Raw genomic sequence first — 21,351 nt, 5'->3', positions numbered from 1 at the left:
TATGTGACTAGAGGCAGAATATCCTATCACAGGCTGTCAGATATCTCCCAGAATATGCAACTTGGTGATTATAGGCTGAGGAGGGATTCACTCCCAGTAGGAGCATGAAGAAGTTGGGTTTAAGAAAGACTCTGCTCTGCTCCTTTAAGGATAACACCAAGGCTATATTCTGCTCTGAGGTAAGACTTTGCAGAATTTACTAAATCAGTAATTTCTCAGCCTTTCAGACCATGTTCCCTCCCTCTTGTTTTCTTAAATAAGTAGCGACAGGAGGGGGAGCGAGCTGTCGGAGTTATCACTAGTGGAATTTTCCAGCTTTACAAGGCAGGAAAGGGGGGACAAAAAAAAATGATCTGCTGTGGAAAAACAACTAGACACAGTGCAAGCGTAAGCAACTTCAGGAGGGGCATATGCATGGTTTGCATTGACTAAAGCTATATGAAAATACAACTCAGGAATCTGTTAATGTAAATCCTTTCAAGGTTTTATTAAGAAGGTGTGCATCTGGAAAGTTATACTCTTAAAATATTTTTTTTTCTCTGTTTAAAAATATCTTCCACTGGAATAATATTCCAGAGGGAGAAGAATCTTCACTTCAAATTGGATTGTTCACAATTTTTCCCATTTTTGCTTTCATTTGATGTGGGGTCAGAAATTTGCCTTTTTCAACTTTTGCCTTCTGACATCATATAGATGTTTATGGCAATTACGTGGATTTCAGCTCAGTGTCGTGGCCAGACTCTACTTGCACAAGAAGAGCTTTATACAAACATAACTATAAGGAAAGAAGAAACTTACGACCTGTTCCATGGGAGGAAAGCCAGGTCTGACAATTTAAGTGATGCATTCACAGAGATTACATGGCTAAATGAGCTAAAGGGCTTCAACATTCACAAATACATTATCCTAATCCTCATTTTTCAAATTGTGCTCAAATCTGTCTTGGTTCTGTACACTTGGCAGGCAGGGATTTGCAGGTAGTGCAGGCTCTTTCTAATGGTTATTCTCAGTTTGAAAGTGCTTATAACTGATAACCCGGTAAAAATCCAGGGTGTCAGGAGACTGGTGGGGAAGAGCAGCTAAAACTGTTTACCTAGTAATGAAAACTGCAGAACTTCAAGGGACCTGGAAACTAGGACTTGTCCACATAGTTTTAAGGAAACTGGAAGCTTGTTTATGTAGTCGAAATAAATGGAAACAATAGACAGTCAACTCAACACTCACAAACAGGCTCTCTCATCTGTTGCAGAAGGATTCCAGGGGATTTCTCCCTGCTGACTGGCTGGCACGACACTTACAGCTCTGTACCTCCAGAGTAAACACCAGGAGTGTTTGAGGAGTTACTTTTAGCTGTTCTTGCTCTGTGACAGTTTGCACATACTGAACTGGCCAGCGCAACCTTTCTCATTCCAAAGTCCCCCTGCAGCAAAATATCATTAGCTGGGGTCATTGCCATCAGCAGAAATAATACTCCTTGCCTTGGGGAAAACTTTTCAAGGATTTCTTACCCTGTTATTGCCTCTGTAGGGGCAGCATGAGGCCTATACTGGGGATCAAAGGGAAGTCTGAAATGGCATCAGATACTGCAGAGCAGCACAAAATGATGATCATGGTCAAAATGATAAGTATAAAATTGATTTTAGTTGACTTTGATCAGGATGAAAGAGCAACTATTTTGTTCTTCCCTTGTCCAACATGAAGTCTCACTGAAAGGAAATCCAGGCAGCTAATATCTCTGGAGATTTGACTTTTGCTCCCCAGATTCTTGATTGATTTGTTTGGAAAAGGTAATCTAATCAGTGGGATTATTGAAAAATCTGTAGTGGAGAATTGTACTCCTAGCAGCGATAGTTTCTTCAGTAAATACAGTGTCATTACAAGTCCCAGCTGTGCTCTGTCAGGATGGGAGACAGAATTTACTGGCATAAGTGATTGTCCAAGCTGCGTTTTCTGATTGTGTGACTCATTTTTCATATGAGTGAAAGAAATCTGAAGGATCTCCCATCACTGGGTTTGCTCCTGTTTGTTCCCAGTGAAGGTGATTATGTATATGCCATGAGAAGGCTTCTCACTCTTAGATGTTAGGGCTTTTTAAGGCAGGACTTTGAAGGAAATTGCAAAATTATTCCTAATTCAGAAAGTCTCTGTGAGGAACAGAAATTTAGATATTTCCAGATACCTACAAATGCTCCACCGTTGAGGTTTTAAGATGATGATCAAATGCTGATGAAAATTAACCTAGCAACTCTAAGCAATATTTATTTTCTTCAACTCTTTTAATTACTTTCTACTAGAAAGTCTCTTCAAATGCATTATTTTGGAAAACCTTAGGTGGTGAGCAGTGTGCAAGTTATCATAATGATATAGCAGCCTCTTAATTTGACAGATCTTTCTCCCACCCAAATGATTCCAACTTCTTTGAAGAAAATCTGTTCCATTTCTTATCTTGAATTACCCTTTCATTAAGCAACTGATTAATGTTGATCCCCTGCTTTGTGCTGTATAAAACATTCCATTTTATGGGTTATCTAGACTTTTTCACAATGGCTTTTAGGAGATTACTAAAATATTCCCTCCCTTTGTTGCCATCTTTGTTGTGTATTCATACATTTATTTATACGTGCATATGAATCCATATAAATGTATAATAACATTCCCCTTAGGATACTGTGAATGTATGTCATAAAGGAAAAGATAAAGGAAAAGAAGGTTAACAGTAGAATACAATACAAACAGGCTGACTTTATGGCAGTTTTGCAGAAACCCCTGCCAAGCAAAAGAATAAATAACAGCTGTGTTAATCAAAGCCAAATTTGAAAGATAAGGCTTGAATTTAGGTGGTCAAAGTCCCAGAAAATTGGCCAAGATTAATGCCCACAGAAAAAGAACTCCAAGGACAAAGAGTGTAATGATATACAATTAAGTTGAAGGCAAATTTTCAAAAGTTCTTCTGTGATTTATAGGCCTAAGTCCAAACTGACTTTGAGAGCAAGAACATTTACTCTCCCTGTAAATCCATAGGTTTTGTGTTCTGGAATCCTTCAGTCTTTCCCGAAAATAGGAGTTAGGGACTGCTTGCCTTATTCTCTTTTGGAAGCATAATCTGTAGTAACCTGACAGTCCAAAAAATATGCTGGTCCAAGCAGTGGCTGAATATCAATCAGGGCTACCAACTCAAACCAAAGAACTAGAGGTAGAAGCATGATTATTCCCCTGTTTTACTGGAAAGCCATATATCATCTGCTTTGGATTAAACTCAGGAAGATGTGTTAGCCTGTTCAAGATCCTGTGGAAGCATTTTGAATCAATTGTAACTGACGTAAATATAGCCCTTGACTGGAAATCTTCCAGAGAGAGAGAGAGAGAGCTGCAGCAGTTCAGCCAAGATGCATTATATCAAAAGCATGGATAAGTAATTTGGTGTCCTCATGGGAAGGATAGCATTACAGTTTCACAACATTCATAAAGTGCCTGCATAGTGAAAGATCTAACACAATCATTAAAAGATGAATGCCTGATGAATCTTCACCTCCTATCATGGATCACAGCCCTTATCTAGGCAGGTGTGGGAAGAGGAGCATGAACCCACAATGACAGAGGGCAAAACAGCTTAGTTGTACTCCTTTAACATGAGCATGTGAGCTTCCAGACATGATTTACTATGTTTGCATAGCAATATTAATTACTTTTTAGTGGTTATCTGGCCAAGAATATGTACAGGGTTGACAAAGCTCAAATTGGAACTTCAGCCAAGCACTGCAGGACTTGCAGAAGCAGTCCTTTTACTCATAGAGTACCATAGCTTTAAGTCACAAACTAGTGCTTGTATTTTAACCCTCTTCTGTGACAAAGTATCTGTGTTATTTTGGAGATCTCATCTCCCTCCATAATTTTTATTTGATGTCTTTGGAGTTGTGACATGATGAATTAGCTCTTGCCTATATAATTAATTAAGTAATACAGTGATTATTATATGGGAGTGATTGGGGTGTTTTGATAATTACCAAATTTTGCTGTTATCTACTGCATGATGATTTGGTATCTGGGTTCAGACTCCAGGCTGTGACTGGCTAGGAAATACTCAACACAGCTTGAAGAGGAAATTCTCCAAAGTCCTCTTCCCATTGTCCTAGCACAACCTGGTGCAAACCCCTAAGAGCTTACAACAAGCCAGTACAAAACAGTACATGCCAAAATAACCAAGAGTAATCCCTTCTGGTCATAAATGATGTTTACAAAAGGTGCTAAGGAAATTTCTAGCTCAGTTCTTGGCCATCTAAGGTTTCTTCATCCCAGGAGAATATGAACAGGCATTTTGTGCCTATGTTAAGATGCTCCAAGCTAAGATAATACCATCCCTCTTTGTCTTCTGAGTCTGGAAGTCTTCCTCCCAACAAGAGCTCATTTTCCTCAGAGATTTCCAATAGCTACATCTTACTCCCCCAGCATCAATATTAAAAAAGTTAAGAAAGTCAAACCCTATGCACAGGAGTCATTTGGCTGACTTCAGCAGGGCTGCTTGTCAGATTCAGAATTACATCACTGAAGTACTAAAGACAAAGGCACCTTGTTTTGTAAATATTAATGGCCTCTCTAGCTCTAAGAGCTTCAGGAGCTGTAGTATATTTGAAAACATAGCTTTGAAATACCTGGCATGCTACAGCTTTCCTCAGAGTCCTCATGGATGAAATATTTGAGACAAACCTCAAAAATCATATAAGCAGGAGAACAAAACGGTAGCTGAAGGAAACTGGAAAGCTGCTGTGCATCATGTTCTAATTTTCCCATTTAAAAGGTGAGTTTTCTTGTTCTGTTATTTGCTCTTTTTTATGGGTATTGTGAAGAAGTGTATCTTAGTCTAACATTTCTAGATCTCACTGGAGTCCTAGTGGTTTGGAAGCATCATGAATTCGTTTGGTTACATAGAAAGGTCATGTTTTTCACAGGCACATAGTACAAACATTTGGACACAATTAGAAAACTACCACTTAAGATCTAAAGTGTTGCATTGGCACTTCCCATGAAGATGTTCCTTCCATCTCTTTAGCATAAGCCTAGAAATGACTTTAATATCACAGAAAACCTTTTATACTCCATTGATTGGAACTGTATAGCCAAAGTATAAGAAAATGCATTGTTGTTTTTTTTTCTCTTGGCTTCGTCATTCCTCTATTGAAGACCTCAGAATATAACAAACTAAATTTGATTTTGTGGTCCATTGTTTCCTCTAAAACTGGGAATTTATGCTCTTTAGAGGCCTGTGATGATGTCTTTGGTGTTCCCTGTCTGTTGTGTTTGTCTCCACTGAATTTTGCACTACACTACACTACACTCTTCATTTTCAGCTCTTTTCTGTGATTTCCTATGATGACATTTACCATCATCTGGCCATGAACTTTCATAGTACTGATAATGCTATTAGACTCATCTGGCAACTCAATAGGTTCTTGACAGCACATTTTTGTACCTACCTTTTAAATGAAAACTCTCCAGATCAATCTCTAGTAGGAGTCTTCTACCAGCTTTTGATTTAAAATTAGCTTTTTGTTTACATAATTATGTTTGTATAATTACTGATGCCCTTAATTGGAGACATTATCAAATAATGTACTGCAATTTAATTTTAAAGTGAGTGAAACAGCCTAAAATTTTGACCAAGAGATGAGTGAATTAGCAAGAAATTCTTCATTCATTGTTCCCTACAAAAATGTAGGTCAAAAGCATATTCTGATACAGTTTTCTTAAAGCTTGAAGGTGAAATGTGCACCACATTAGCAAAACTACTCTTGGCTCAGCAGAGCCAAGAGGATTTACTTCTGTTAGTATTGCCTGGCTGTTTGGGATTTTTTAGTCATTAATTTTTGTAGAATGTAAAGTGCCCTCATTGCTTTGACTGAGCTTTTTACAAATATTTAGAACTGAGTGGAAAGAGGGGCTGGTGTGTGACTTCAGCTGATAAGGAAACATGACAGTCAAATGCTGCTGGAGAAACGTGGGAATGCATCCACCAGCTCCAGTGCCCATCCTGTGCCCTGTGTGTTTGGTCCCCCTGTGCTGCATTGCTGTCATCTCCTCCCTGCACAGAGAACCCTTCGCAACTTCTCTGCTTGCGACACCTTTACACAAGTCTTTCACTCAGCTTAGTAGCACTTGATTTCTGAAAAATGAAAAAGGAAGGGAAGGAAGCAGGGTTCAGGGACATCTGCAAACAGAGGGACAGAAAGGGAGACAATTAGAGATGAGGCCTCATGTTGCCTCAGGTCATGAACAATAAAGTCACAGACTGTGCAGGACATTGACAAGAGTTTCCATGTTGATGTGCTTTCCATTAATTTCCAGATGATGTATAACCATTTTTCTTCAGGTAAAAATAGAAACTCTGTGCTTTGAGATATTCTCCAAGACCCATCTACATTTCTTTATTCATTGCGCATTCTTTATCTACACTGCTTTTTGAGCAGTCTCATTAAGAAAAGAACAGACTATTCAGCAAACATGGGACTGTTTCCAAAGTAATTCATACAATCTTTACAAATGTACTTGAGTGGCAAAAAATAGAATTAAGCTCACATCTTGATTTCTATTTGGCTGCAGAATTTTCCAGCAAATTTTTTGTTCTTCCTTCTGACTTATTTAATATAGCAAAAGTACAATGCAGGGCAGAAAATAGAAGCTGAGAGTCCAGAATTGCCAGACAGCCAACCCAGAACTGATGAGAAAAATTTAAATGGTGTACATTTGTTCGTGAAGTTTTGTGATTTGTAGTAACTTCAACATTAGCAGTACCACAAAGAAGGATGTTCTGAATTTAAGCATAAGGGATAAATTAATCCACTGGAGTTGTAACAGTTTATTGCTATCTGAGAATCTGATCCAGGATTTTCATGACAATGCGAAGCTTTTCCTCACTGTGTCAAAAGATTCAAGAGTATCTTCAGTGCATATGCATTTTTTTCATTAAAGTAACTTCAAATGTTGTGTTTTGCTTACTTTTAAAAGTTCAATGTGTTGCTTTACATTATTTCAGTCCAGTCCTATGAATGCTATTAAGCACAATGTTCAAAACATCTTGTCATTAATACCTTTCATGACAAAAATGTAAATTAATACATTTGAGTTTACTTGCTCATATTTTGTAGCTCAGTCATGGCCTTCAATATACGTTAAAAAACATCTAAAGGAAAAACCAATAACTCAAGTAAAGCTTGTTTGCTTAGGTCCTGAAGCCTTTGAAAAAAGTGTAATGGGTGGAGTGGTGACATTTACTTAAAAGCATTCATTAATTATAGGAAGGAAGAAAGTAACAGCTGGACTTCACTTAAAACTAAGCCCAAAGAAAACTTCAAAGACATATTGCATGGCTTCAAGCTCCTGTTTAGTTTACATGTTCACTCTCTAGATGTATCTGCCTCCCTTCATTGCTTATATCAGGACCTTAAAGTGCTTACGTTTGCAATGTATGTCATTTCATTAGAGGCCTTCCAATAGACAGTATAGTCCAGTTCTTTATGCTATTACCTTAATTCAACCAAAATGACTGAATTTGTCTTTTGAAGTGTTTCTGAGAGAGAAAGCCCTACAAATACGTGAGTTTCTTAATGATAATAATCATGCTGGTTCAAAGGATAGCCCCTTTAGAATTATATAAAAATAAAAGTATATATTCTTTCACATTTTCCACATAAATGCAGGCAATGTTAGAAGATGTACTAAAGGCTGTAGAAAGTTTGACCCCTTATGTTTCAATGCTTCATTGTGTCTGCTGAGTATTTTATTATTTCCTTTTCTTTAAAAGCTCCAAATTTTGGTTCTAGAGCCAAAAGTCTCCTAACATGGTCCAGTTAATTTCCCCCATGGATTTTACTTGGTTTGCTTCTTTGCTTGGTGAATGATTTAAGCCCCATTGGAGCTCTTGAACCTGTACATTCCCTGCAGTTTTAACAGTATCCTGTTGTGTTATAAATAATGAACCTGGCTAAATGTGTGTCGCTGGCAGAGGCTTATCAATTTTATTGTGAAAGTAGATTCTGGACTAGACTGCACATTACTCTCCTCCTTCTAACTCCTTGGTGTCTGTAGTTGCACATGGATGCACAGTGCCCTGATGTACTCCAGCTGACATGAGACCATGCTGTACACAGGGAGTGTTCACAGTAGGAAACAAAAGAACATGGCAGCTTTTCTACTGCCTTTTGTGAGAGCTTCCTCAGTGTTTGAGATAGCTCTCTGAGGAGGGGCTGAGTGCATGCATCACACTTTGTGCAGTACCAGAATTTGGATGGAATCTAATGTATTTGTACTTCCTGCTCTCCTTTTCCTTTATGTGACTCTACACTGTCTTTGCTTGCTGCTTTGGGTAAGACACTGGGTAGCTGCTGGTCCTAAACTGCAGAATGAAACACTTCTGCCTCATGCTATTTGTATGCCTTGACTGAGTAATTCATGCCAACAGCTGGTAATGTTATAGTAGTAAATCCAGGGCTGCCACACAGCTTGTTTTCAGATTCAGTCCAGGTGGAATTTGCCTTGGATTTCAGGGTGCTCAGCTAACTAGGATCTCTCTGGGTGAATGCCAGATGGAATTTATGGAGGCATCTACTCAACACAAGAGGATAAATTGCACAGTGCCTGTGCAGTGAGCTTGGTGCTCCTGGAGGCTTTCATCAGCTCTAAATAATACAGTGTGACATCCAGTGGGGTCAATGCTCAGACAAAAGTAATTTTTACTGTAAAGGCACAATGGAACAAACATTTTCTGGAAGCACAGAATTTCCTAAGCCCACAATACATGGCCCACGTGCCTATCTTTCCTCCTGGAAAACTTTGTTCTGCCCTGCATGTGCAGATTTTTTTCATATAAAATAAATTTGACTTTAGCAAGTATCAACACAATGAAAGAATTTGTCACTTCTACCAATAAATATGTATTGGAAATGTTTAAGATGTTTAAAATAGCTGCTCATGACCAGCTCTTGCCTTCAGTAGGCTATGTCCAGATGTTTTTTGTCTTGCCCATACCTACTGAAAATTGCATGTAACATATCCTACCGTGATCTGCTTATGTTCTTAAGTCTTCAGCATTGAAAACTGCCTTATACTGCTTCCTCTTAATGTATATGAAAAGAATTCTTTCAATTCACTTGAAAAAAAAATGGTTAACAGAACATACTCTTGTTAGTATTAATCATTTGGTAACCCCTTCTGCCCTTTAGCAATAGCTTTGTTAGGAGAAAGAAGATGAAATAGAGTCCCTTTCAGATTTTGACAGACACACTTCAGCCATGTAGTGCCACTGTCTCTGTCGCATCAGACCAGCACTGAAGTGATGTGCTTGCCAGTGTGGAAGAGAGGTCTGGGTTATGTCCCCAAAGGTCACTGTTGCCAGCAGGCAATACCTAGAGAGTATATTCCCTGCACTCCCTTAGCTCAAAGGGTTTGATTGTGAGATCCCTCACACTGCAGCCCACAAACAGAGAGAGATTCTTCTGCACTCTCCATGCTTGGCTGAAGAGTGGCCACAATGTGGCCTTTGTTACAGCGGGGGACTTCCCTGCCACTTACAGAGAAGTTGCATAAGAGGCAGCTGAAGAACCCAAGGTGAAACGCATTTTTAAATGTTGGCAGGTAACACTGGCATGCAAACTCTGCAACTGAATCTCCTGCCTTCTGTTAGTACCTCGATGAATTGCAAATAAAGTAGAAATAAACAAAAGAAACTTAATTTCTGAAATCTTTCAAATCTTTTCTCTTTTAAGTTTTTATGTCTTGAGATTCATTAGACAACACTTTCTGGTCCAAAAAGTCATAGAATTATGGAATATCCTAAGTTGGGAAAGACCACAAAGATCATCAAAGTCCAGCTCCTTGCCCTGCACATGACAGACCCAAGAGTCACACCATGTGCCTGAGAGCATTGTCCAAACACTTCTTGAACTCTGCCAGGCTTGGTGCTGGGACCACTGCCCTGGGGAGCTGTTCTAGTGTCCAAACACCCTCTGGGTGAAAAAACCTTTAGCTAATATCCAACCTTAGCTTCCCCTGACACAGCTTCAGCCATTCTCTCATGTCCCATTGCTGGTCACCAAAGGGAAGAGATCAGTGTCTGCCCCTCCTCCTCCCCCGGTGAGGAAGCTGTTGATTGCTGTGAAATCTCCTTTCAGTCTCCTCTTTTCCAGGCTGAAAAAACCAAGTGATCTCAGTCACTTCTCAGACAGCTTCTCCTCTAGACCCTTCACCATCTTTGTAGACCCCCTTTGGATGCTCTCTGATAGTTTCTTGTCTTTCTTATGGCTCCTCCTGGCTCTCAGGGCACTGCGGACTCATGTTCAAGTTGCCATCAGCAGGACTCCGCAGGTCTCTTTTGCTGTGCTGCTCTCCAGTATCTTGTTCCTAAGTCTTTGCTTACCTCCAGGGTTGACCTGCTCAGGTGCAATATCTGGAGTAAAATTAAAGTTGACAGAAATGTACTTTGAAGAACCTTTTGTAGAATACAAAGACGGGCAAAATAGAGAATTCCTGGGTTTTGAAATCTAACTGACACGGTAAGGTGATAGCTTATTTTCAAATCCATCTTTGTTAACAAAGAGCAATGAGATTCACATGGTTTTGGATGAGAAAATTAATAATGAAATAAAATCCTTCACTGCCTCTCACTCAAATACTCTGTTACAAAGGGGTACAGGGTGACAGCACCACTGAGCATGATAGTTTAAATATTTCCTATGCTATGTGCTAGAGAGAGGACAAGGAAACTGTCCACGACTTGCCTAACATCTGCAAGATAATCAGAAACAGAAGTGTGTAGATGGAGTTGGGGGGATATTGTCTGATACATACTCTTCTCTGTGATCAGAAGCCATGAAGCATGGGGAGAAGGAAATAAGCAGACCACTAACAGTGCAGGAAAAAGGTCGCCAGGAAGGAACCAGAAGATGAGAGATTTGGGTAAAGAGTGAGCTGTGCACAAAAATACTATTTCCCATTGCTGGATTCTTCCTTTGCTTGGAATTTGTATATATTTTATTTAGAAGAAGAAGAAATAATGGTACATGACTGGTTTCTAACAGTTCAAAGCAGTTCTTAATAAAGAGGAATAAATGTTGTTTCCCTGTCAATGCAAGCTGTCACCCCCTTCATTACATTTGGGAAGAGCTAAGCAGGTGTTTATGCTAATAAAATGATTACAATGTGAAAAGGTGGATCTTCGTCCTACAATGACCAGGAGAATTTGCTTCTTTCACCTTCCCTGTTCCTATAAATGTGACTAATTGTGGTGAAGCAGGTTCAGGACCCACAGAATGAAATTAAGGATAACAACCCACAAGAATAAGATGTCCTGTCCCTCTGTGTAAACAAGGATTGAGTGCTGTTTTTAACTACAATGTGGCTTTATTGCTCCCATTTGTTTTATGGATTCTTTACCATCCATTACTTAATTAAACTCAAAACACAGGCCTGGCTTTATCATTACTGAGCCTGTGAGCAATCATTAGGTGTCACTGAGCCAGCTCTTTGTGTGGTTTGACAAACCTTTACTTTGAGGATAGGATAAGAATAGCTTATTGGATCTGGCTTGGCTATCCTGAAATCAATGGGTGGTATCAGATCCTGAACAGCACACTTCTGCAGTATGTATGGAAGATAAAATATGGGGTAAGTTTGGTGGTTGCATTTCATCAGCGTTATAAACATCTACCAGGCCAAAACCAGAGTCACATACAGTTGAATCAGCTTTCTAGTGCCCCATGGAAATACCCTGCTTCCCTGCAATAATCTTTCCACAGAAAGCTTTCTAAATGATATCATCATATTTCTCCTTCCTGGCACTCTCTAGCTCTTTCTCCTGTGAATATCCAGTAATAGAGGAGTTCTTTGATAACGTTAGTTCGTGTATACTTTTCCCTTCTTTTTCTTTCCTTTTTCAGTGTTTTATGTGGCTTTTCTTTTTTATTTTTTTCCACCCTGAAAAACATTTCAGCTCCTCCACTGGATTTGCTATAATTTTCGCTTGGTGCTTTTAGGTTCATACTCCTCTCCCAGCTTTTTCCATCAAGGAAGCCAGGATCTGAGATCCCTCCTGTGTTTAATTTAATCAGCATTTCAGCTTAGCTCACCACTGCCTATGTGTGTGAGAGAACAAAAGAAACTGAGCGTGACCTTTGTGATCACTGCTTACTGAGCAAGACTGGTTTTCAGCTTTCCTGTAGGAGCAACAGAATCATCTTGGTGAAAACTTTTTATTCTAAACTTCTCTTCAGGGACTGAGAAAAAATCACCAATAAAAGAGGATGGCTTCAGGGTGAAAAAGGTGTCAGGAACAGAGGTTTTCTGCTGTGAGAGTTCCCAGGTAACAGGCAACCTGGGCTTCTTGAGCTGTTTCTGAGACAGGCAGGCAGATTGCTGAGTCAGTGCTCTTACAGTGTCCTTCAAGAATTAATTAAAAGCAGTGAAAAATTTGCTCTGCTTCGTCAGTAGGATTTTTTTTTTCCCTGAAATTGTTTTGAGCAGCTTTGGCTGGAGGAAATGGGAGACAACTGCCATTATCACATAAAGGCAAGACCACTTCCTCCAGGACAAAAGTCACAGGTATATGGGTCAAAACAGCAGCTGGATGTCTTTCAAACACATGAGCTTTTAATAGGCAGACTCTGCCTATTAAATAACTAGAGAAGGTTTGTACCAGACCACCTGGAAGCAAGCTTCTGATGTTTACTAGTAAGGATAAAGCACCTCTGCCTAGCCTTTCTTGTTACAGGAATTTTACACAGCTTGATTTAATCCGGGTTGAGATAACAAGCCTCGTATATGAAGTTCTCGGGAGACTTTGTTCAGATGATTTTCCAAATAAGCTCCATACTTGTAATATTGTTGTAAATGCACATTAATTACCCAGGAACCTTGGACATATTTGGCAAAGCTGGTTGCCACAGCAGTTGTTGCTGTGCTACAGGGTCTATTTTGCATTTAGCTTTTTTGTATGGTAATATTACAAAATAAGCACACTCTCAGTGGGGAGAAAAGCAGCAACCCACCAAGCCTCTTTCTTCCTAATATGGTGAAATAAAGAGCCTTGGTCAGAGCTGGCTGAAGTGCTGATGGAGTCAAAGCCCGAGGATCAGTGTGGTGTGGGGCCTGAAGAGCACAAAGGTCGTGGTCAAGATTCACCCTGGGAGGGCAGGAAATGTTTGAATTCCCTGACCATGACTAAATGATGGGAGCCAGTGGTGCTATCAGGGATGCCCTCTGCTCATCCCAGCTCATGTTTGATTCCAGACTGGTGAGAGCATTCCTTGCTGCAATTGCTGGCTTGGGAGCTCTGGGCTGTGCTATATAGCATATGTAGGAACTTACTTTTCAGAACGGTTTATATTGAGCAGGGACATTAATTTCTCAGTGGGCAGCAGTGTGGAGGTCTCTGGCCCCAAGCTGAAGAGGAGGCTGGTGAGGGACAAGCTGCAACAGGAGGACAAGCACCAGGTCTTGGCATCTCCTGTGCTTGCACAATGTGCAGTGAACAGGGGCCCCAAACACCATTAGAGTAGCAGGAAGTTTTGCCTTTTTCCTTATTTGTGTTCGCTATCACCTTTTAAACAAAAGAGCTCAGCTTTTCACAGCAGCAAGCAATTGGTTGGTGGGTGCTGCTTCCCCCATCCCACCCACCTCTGCTGAAAACCTCTGCTCGAGGAGGCTTGGTGCAGTATTAACTCAGCATATTTAGGTCCTTGCTTTTTTCATACTTGCTAACGCAGGGGAGATAGATGAATCCATAAAGAAAGGAAAATCCATAAAAAACCCCAGAGGCTGACATGTCCAGATACATTATTCCAGGGATTATAATTTATCAGGTACCCCAGTCATGTGAGGCTTTGTGAACAAAAGTGGACTGAAACTCACATCTCCCCAGAGGGAGAGCTACGACGAAAGCACTCAAACAGCTTTAACCACACTTGTGTCACAAATTCCTCTCGCATTTGGTGACTGTGGCTTGTTCTAATTAAAACAATAACAGTTTCAGCACTATGTTTTAAAGCAAACAATCTGTTTCTGATGGGAGAAAAGGAGAGAAATTCTGAAGACAGCACTTCTCTTCCCAGAGAACGTGCCTCCACCGCCCCATAGCATGTTCTCTCCTGCTGCAATATTGTCACACATCAGAAAGCTTTGCTTCCAAGAGCACAGGGGCTGGTTTGGCAGCTGAATCATCCATATTACACCTATGAGTATTTAAGAAGAGACAAAGCCCTGAGTTTTGCCTTTTATAAAGCCTGATCATGTCCAGAGCTGGATTTGTTGTGCTCTCTTGTTCCTACCACAGCTCCCCAGCCTGGGGCTCAGACTTAGCCCAGAAAGAACCACCCAGATAAAGTGTGGAGGCTCTACAAGCTCCAGGGAAGCAGCCAGCCATTCACTGACAAGGAAGGATGAAGCAGAAGAAGCAGCACAGTGAGGGAGAAGCATGCTCCATCAGCTTTATTGAATAATACATTGTTTATACGTCCATTAGGAAAACTTTGATAAGGAGGGAAACACTGAAAAGGAAATACCTTTTTTTTTTTAGTGGAGTAAAAGCGATGCCTGTGTTTTTAAACAAAGGCGTGTTGGCAGGATCATGCCCTACAGAAGAGGAAGAGAAAGGGAAACTGCGTTTGAATTAATTCAGATAAGTGAAGGTCAGAAGACCTTATGTCAGAATTTTCCATTAATTCCTATGGTCTAGCTCTCTGCCAAAATTTTGTTACCTCCTAACTCCTTTGTACAAATATTGTTGTGGTTATTTCTACTGATTACTATATCTACTGCAATTGCACATACAAAAGCTGTTTACAGTATTGCAGCCACAATAATGCAAAACAGCAAAATCAGACAATTTTCATGGTGGGTGTTATATGAGATTTTGAAGGGATTTGTATAACTGTATTCAGCTGCAAGTACTTACAGTGGGGAAAACACAGGAACAAAAGAGTAAGGAACAAACTTTGTTTTAATTCAATCCCTGTATTGAATCTTAACTTGAAACTTGATTTTTTGTGAATCGTAATTTTTTTGAACCTGTGATCAAAACCTTCTGTTTGAACTAGAATATACTACTTTAAGTCAAAGACAAATTTTGTTTAAAATTATTTTAACATAAGAAAAAGAAATGAAATATTTTAAAAGGTTTTCAAATAGAATGTAATTGTTCTTCCAAATTAAAATATTTCAAGTCTTTAATTATTTTTTGGAGTGAAGATGAGTTTGTAAAATATTTCAGGATTCCCAAGTCTCACTGTTTTTCCCCAGAGAAGTTTTCACTGCAGCATTTCAGCTATTAAGCAAAACAAGAAGGGATAGACAGAGAAACCAAGGCACAAAGAAGTAAAAATAGTTTTCCAGCGTACATTAGATGGATATCAGTATTAGAAATAAAAATCTCCTGACTTCCCCTCTAGAGTGGGAAATTCTGAGGGACATTGAAGAGATAAATTATTAGATACAAAATATATGTCCAGCCATAATTAATTGCTCATGTTATGAGCAATGGAGGTCATGACAACTACCAGAACTGTGTGCTTGGCCTCTGAAATCTTGTTCCCTCCTCCTTAGTGCAGTCACAGGTCAAGCCCTAGTTGCCTGCTCCATTTGCATGGCACAAGTTAGTGTGATGGGTAGATAACTTTATTTGTATCTCTCTCTCTTTTCAGAAAGTCTCTCTCTCGTTGTCGAAGAATTAACAGGATGCTTTCCAACGACTCAGCACCCCCTCCTGCATTCAGTCGCTCCAACTCGCAGGCGTCCATGGACAGCACTTCCATGGAGGACTTCTGGTGTGAAGTAGAGAACATCAAGGAGAGCAGAGAAGATGGAGCTGAAGAAGCAATGCTCTTGGAGTTCAAACCTGCTGATGGTGAGCACATGAGCACCACTGCTTCCTCACACCTTGGCTTTGCCTCCTCTCTAAAGAGTCATGCCCTGATCTCCTTCTTCGTGTAACTCATTCTGAGCAAAGGTACTAGGCTGGGTCTGTGATCATTGTAGCTCCACTTCTGAACATCACAGTCAATCACTGGCAAGACACAATAATTCACTCTGATTTATACACTGAAGCCAGTAATTAATTTCTGAAGTAAGTTTCTTTGCACTGATTTTATTTGTGCTTCAGGGGGACAGATAAGGTGTGATTTAGAAAAGAAAGGCACTCAATGAAAACTAAATCTACAGCATTAAACAGACTAAACCAAAATATTTAAAGTAGCAAAAGGTTCATTTAGTATGCTGGAATTTTAAATTTTCTGGCTTTTGGTAGGATATGATTCAGAAGTAGTTTAAGTCTTGAAGCAGTTTTTGGTTAGATGTCATTTAGTGCTATCAGGAATTTGATACCTGCTTATTTTTCTGAGATTGCCGAATTGAGATATCATTCAAGGAGAGTTTAGGAATAAGTCTGAATATGTGGATGTCTACATTGTTCAGACTCCCCACTTGACCAAATTCCTTCATCACTTATACAACATATCCTGAAGGTATTACTACCTCATTCTGTTACCTTAATGTTTTCCGCTCTCTTGTCACATACTGTATTTGAAAAAAACATGCAATAGTCTGTGCTAGCTTGTTGCAATGCAGCTTTTTGTTAGACGATTTGATAACATCTAGAACAGCAGTTCTCATTTTTTTTCCTGTTAGGACCCCACTCACAAATGCATTATATTGTGTAACACAGAATGCCAGGTGCTGCTTTACAATAAAACCAAATTTCTTCTGAGGTCATGACTAGCTGATAACTGCTGCAACCCTTCTGTGGCTCCTGGCCACTAGTCTGGTAACTGGTGATCTAGGCATAGATTTTGAAACGATGGCATGTTCTTTCCATACAATTATTAACACAAGTGATGATGTGATTTTTTTACCTTGACGTGCAATGGGATGTCATTAATTCTGCTACCAGGAAGAATGGTGAAAGGGGGGTGAAAGCATTGCTTTATTAAGCAGTCAAATATGCAACCAGTCATGGTAAGTTACCCACACAGAGGTATTAGCTCAAACCACATACTGTTTCCAAGGGAAGCACCTCCCAGTCTCCAGTTTCCAGCTGGGCTCTCCTGGAAGCAAAGAGAAAGATTTAACCAGAAATCTTCATCTGCTGTGAGGGTTATGGTCAGTCAGCTTAAATCCAAACTGCACTCCTTTGTTCGTTTTTGGGAAAATTTCTGTCTGATCATACTCTGTATCTTGGAGACTCCGTAAGGAGCTTGTGAACCTCTTGGTGTCTCTTCCATGCAGTTGTCAGCATGAACTAACAGGTGTCCCTGACTTGTCTGCACGGTCAGGGGAATGACACAAATCTGTGAACTGCCAAGCTGGATAACTTAGGCAAAACAAGGCAATACAGGAGCTCATTTTCCAGAAATTTTTCCACCAGTTTCATCACGGCTGAACTAAACCTCCTCAACAGCTCAAACTCTGCTGCAGTCGATGTTACCCTTTGTCTGATTACACTTCATTACATCGCATTGATTTTTTCCCCTCTGTCCTGAATTAAAAATGAGACTGCAAGTCAAAATGCAGTACATCTCCACACTTCATTTACCTTCATATTGTTGTCTTAAACATATATATATATTTATATTGCATACACCCCTACACAATCAGATGGTGTTTGTCCTCTTTATTAGCATCAGGAATATATTCAGTCTGGGATTATAAATCTTAGAAATAATAGTGAGTTCTATTAAGGTCCTAATAGGATAATACTCTTTGCCAATGATCCAAACACTAAAAATCAATATGGAAACCCTCAGGGCAAAGTAAAACCAAATATTGATCACCCTTTTGAGATGTCTTTGAGAGGAGTAGATGCAGATCCTTAAGAAGGAGACCAAAGGGTGATAGAAGCCAGACAGGCACAACTCTCAAAACCTCAATGTGATTTGCCAGACATCGTGTGCAAGGGGCAGACAACAGCACACTTACTCTGTTGATGTCAGCAAATATGGTCAAAAAAGAACACAAGATCATGACAAATGACACAAGGGGTGAAAATGTAGGGGAGGAGAAAGTTATGGGGTATTTAAGATTTCTGTGATGTGCAGAATTGTTTTACAACTTGGTGTTACAAGCCTCCAATGCTGTAAGTTATTTAAGCTTATATCTGAAATTCAAAGCAAGACACACCTCCTTTCTAGCAAACTCTATGAGAAAAAGAGAATTATGCTCTTAATTATCTGTTTGTCTTCTGGTGGAGCAGAATCAAATACAATATCAAGACCCTGCTGTATAAGTAGCTAACACTATAAAAATAATGCTTTGTAAAACAGCATGGAGGGGTTTAACCCTTATTTAATATTTTGAAGGGGTTTTTTATGCATAATTTTTTTCTCTTTAATAGTTTTACTCCTCTGATTGCTGTTGCTATGTCTTAGTCTATTGTTTGTGAGTGGTTGGAACAGGAAAAGGGCAAAAGCCAGAGAAAGCAAGTCACAAAGTGACTGGTAAGCAGGCAGAAATTCATGTCTGGCCTGCTATTTTTCATAGCGTTGTGAAAACCAAGTTTGATTACAAATTCAGTTCTTGGAAAGAATACGTCAGGGCAAAAGCCAAAATTAATATAATTAGAAAACTGAAACACAGGCAGATGTGGTTCAAACAGCAGCGCACAAGAATAAGAGACCTTCTTAGACAAAAGAGTGAAAATGGCAGGAGAACCACTGGTTCAAAGCTTACAGAGAAGGAAAAGGAACAGTCTGTCATCCTGTCTGTGGATACAGAAAGGATAAGAGCAGAGACAAGTTATTTCATGGGACATGGGGCTGGTCACACCCCTGGCTTACACAGAGCAGGGGGGGTTAGAAGCAGCTATTTTTGTAGTGCTTTGTAAAGTGGCAGGGCAGCTAACAATGAAGTCAGTGATGGCAAATGCATAAGATGCTTTTGCTTGTCCCTACAGCCCAGTCCTGTAATTTTCTCTTTTGTGTATCTAACTGCCAAAGTGCAGCAAACTGGTGTCCATCAATCAGCCTGCATTCTCATGTCAAGAAGAGGCAATAAAGGGAGAGTGGAAATACCAACCTGCCATTAAGACTGGCGCTGGGACAAGAACAATAAGTGCATTGACAAGTTGTTTTATAGAACATGCTGCAAATTAATCCATTTCCTGTTTGACATGTTTATTTGTAGTACCTCTTCTTCAGTCAGGGCTGGAATGAAATTACTGTCTTGTGTCAAGCAGCATACTGCTGAGCTAGGATTGCTCACAAAGCTGAAATGAAGGATCTCAAAATCTCCTGCGTCAAGAGAGATTTTAAAATACTACGACCGTTTACTTCAAAAAGAAGACATATCAAAAAGCAATGAAAGCAAAATTTAAAATTACTGTATGGTTCAGAGAAGGTAGATGGGTACCTTCTCCCAGAGGGCATACTCATTTAATGTAACAGGTAGTAAGCTGAAAACCTATATTGTCTTCACATGGAAAGGTTTTGGTAGTGAGGGGACTGAAGGTGTGGCTCTGTGAAAAGATGCCAGAAGCTTCTGCATGTCCAATAGAGCCAGGATAGAAAACAATCCTTACCACAATGCATAACCTCACCATGGAACCAATTGCAGTACTGAACCAGTCGGGAAGCAGATATTGAACAGGATTAAAGAAGATATTAGTCAGTAATTGACATACCAAAAAATAGTGGGGTGTACAGTGCTAGTGAGTCATCAATCATTAGAAGTTAAGATGATACCTAGCATACAAGGATGGCTATTTCTCCATCTTCCTTCCCTACATGACCTTGGACACCTAGTCCATCCTGACCCTAGTTCTTTAGTGAGCAGCCCTGGTTCTTAATCATCTTGTTCAAAATAAGCAATTGGACTAGGTGGACATCACCTGTCTCTCAGTGTGGCTTCTTCACTAGCTGTCTGACTAGTAGCTGACCCTCTGAAATCTCAAATTGAATCATTAGTGTGCAAATACATTATTCTGTTGTATACACATCTTCAGTATTTCTGTTACTTGAATTGGAATACTAATTTAATTTCCATCAGCCAAATGGCCTTCTCCAGTACAGCGTGCTACAAATGGTGAATGTGGTATAAATGGTAACTGAGAGGATTTGTGCTCTTGAATTAGGGGTTAATTTTAGGGATGTTGCTATGTCAGGCTGGTAACTCTGCTGCCTTCTTCACATGCATATGCTGGTGAAATGCCTGTTCTGCTCTCCCTGTTAGCCTCTTCTGTACAGACACTGACAAACTGAAAGTTGGCAGTGTGTTTACAAAATTAGCTTAACTTGAACTTGTAGCCCAAGAAAGGTTGGAATTAGAGTATTTTCAAGGTAAGGGCTGTGGTAGCAGTCCATCATGCTAACTCCTTTCCTTCAGCCTCTCTCCCTTCCTCGCCAGGCTTAGTAACATGCTCTCTTCGTCCACAGAAGGGGAACTGGAGGCAGAATGGCTGCAAGATGTAGGCTTATCTACGTTGATCTCAGGAGCTGAAGAGGAGGATGGCCAAGCCCTGCTGTCCACTCTGACCAGAACTCAAGCTGCTGCTGTACAGAAGAGGTACAACACCTACACTCAGACCCTGAGGAAGAAGAACAAGCACACAGTCCGGGATGTGCGAGACATCTTTGGCACCAGTGACTCTTCTGTAAGTATCCTACTGAATGCCTTTGATCTTAATTTTTATGCAGTCAGCAAGTAGCTCACCAAAGTCTCTGCCAGACAGGAGCCCTTTTCTGCTGACAATGTGCAGACAGCCATTAGCAATTTCTGACCCCAAGACCAGACTTTTAATGTTGTATACACTACTTTTGAGAGGAAGGGAAGAAACCAAATACAATAGATGATACACAGTTTTGTAGCTAACCTGTAACATAATGTTGTATCTGTCGCCAGCCTTCCTGCTGCAATCTCCTATCAAGACTAACATTTACTCCTTTATATTTTGGAAATTGGTGAGTTATTCTTGGCAGCTATTCAAATGTTTGATGGCTTCTGGGGACACTTGCTATTTACTCAGCAGTCTCAGTGTTGAAGTAAAACTTGTCTAGTGAACCAACTGGGGTTCAAATATGCATAAGCAATTAAACACCTGCCAGCATGATTGTGACTGGTACACTGGCAGTTACATTTCACTTACATAGCAAATGGAAACCCATTAACTGTTCATTTGCTTCATGGCTTCAGAAATCAGCAGTACCTCTGGAGGTTTCATCCACTTTTCCCTGAGGATAGCTCTAAACATGTTTTGCATTCTGGTGAATGCAGTCAACTATGTGAGTTTAGACCACTGCTTAAAGCAATACACATGATTTTACATTTATCACTCATGATATCTTATATGGGAGTCACCAATAAGCTCACCAGCTCAGCTTTGACATT

General features: G+C 40.0%; 1 protein-coding gene across 3 annotated transcripts in view; it reads left to right on the top strand.

The window, feature by feature from the left end:
* ARHGAP28 (Rho GTPase activating protein 28) overlaps positions 1 to 21,351 on the top strand; it is a 76,627-nt gene that overhangs the window by 25,611 nt on the left and 29,665 nt on the right. For 2 of the 3 annotated variants that reach the window (XM_085052587.1, XM_085052586.1), the window contains exons 2-3: positions 15,681 to 15,883; positions 20,400 to 20,617. In XM_085052587.1, the coding sequence (XP_084908713.1) occupies positions 15,681 to 15,883; positions 20,400 to 20,617 (421 nt within the window). Of the gene's footprint in view, positions 1 to 101; positions 180 to 15,680; positions 15,884 to 20,399; positions 20,618 to 21,351 lie in introns of those variants that run through there. The other variant, XM_085052588.1, reaches the window with a different exon arrangement.

Source organism: Lichenostomus cassidix, chromosome 2 (assembly GCF_008360975.1).
Source record: "Lichenostomus cassidix isolate B80296 chromosome 2, HeHo_3.0, whole genome shotgun sequence".
NCBI classification, from domain to species: Eukaryota; Metazoa; Chordata; class Aves; order Passeriformes; family Meliphagidae; genus Lichenostomus; species Lichenostomus cassidix.
Note: the sequence above shows the minus strand (reverse complement) of the source record. Positions and strands in the feature narration are given on the sequence as shown.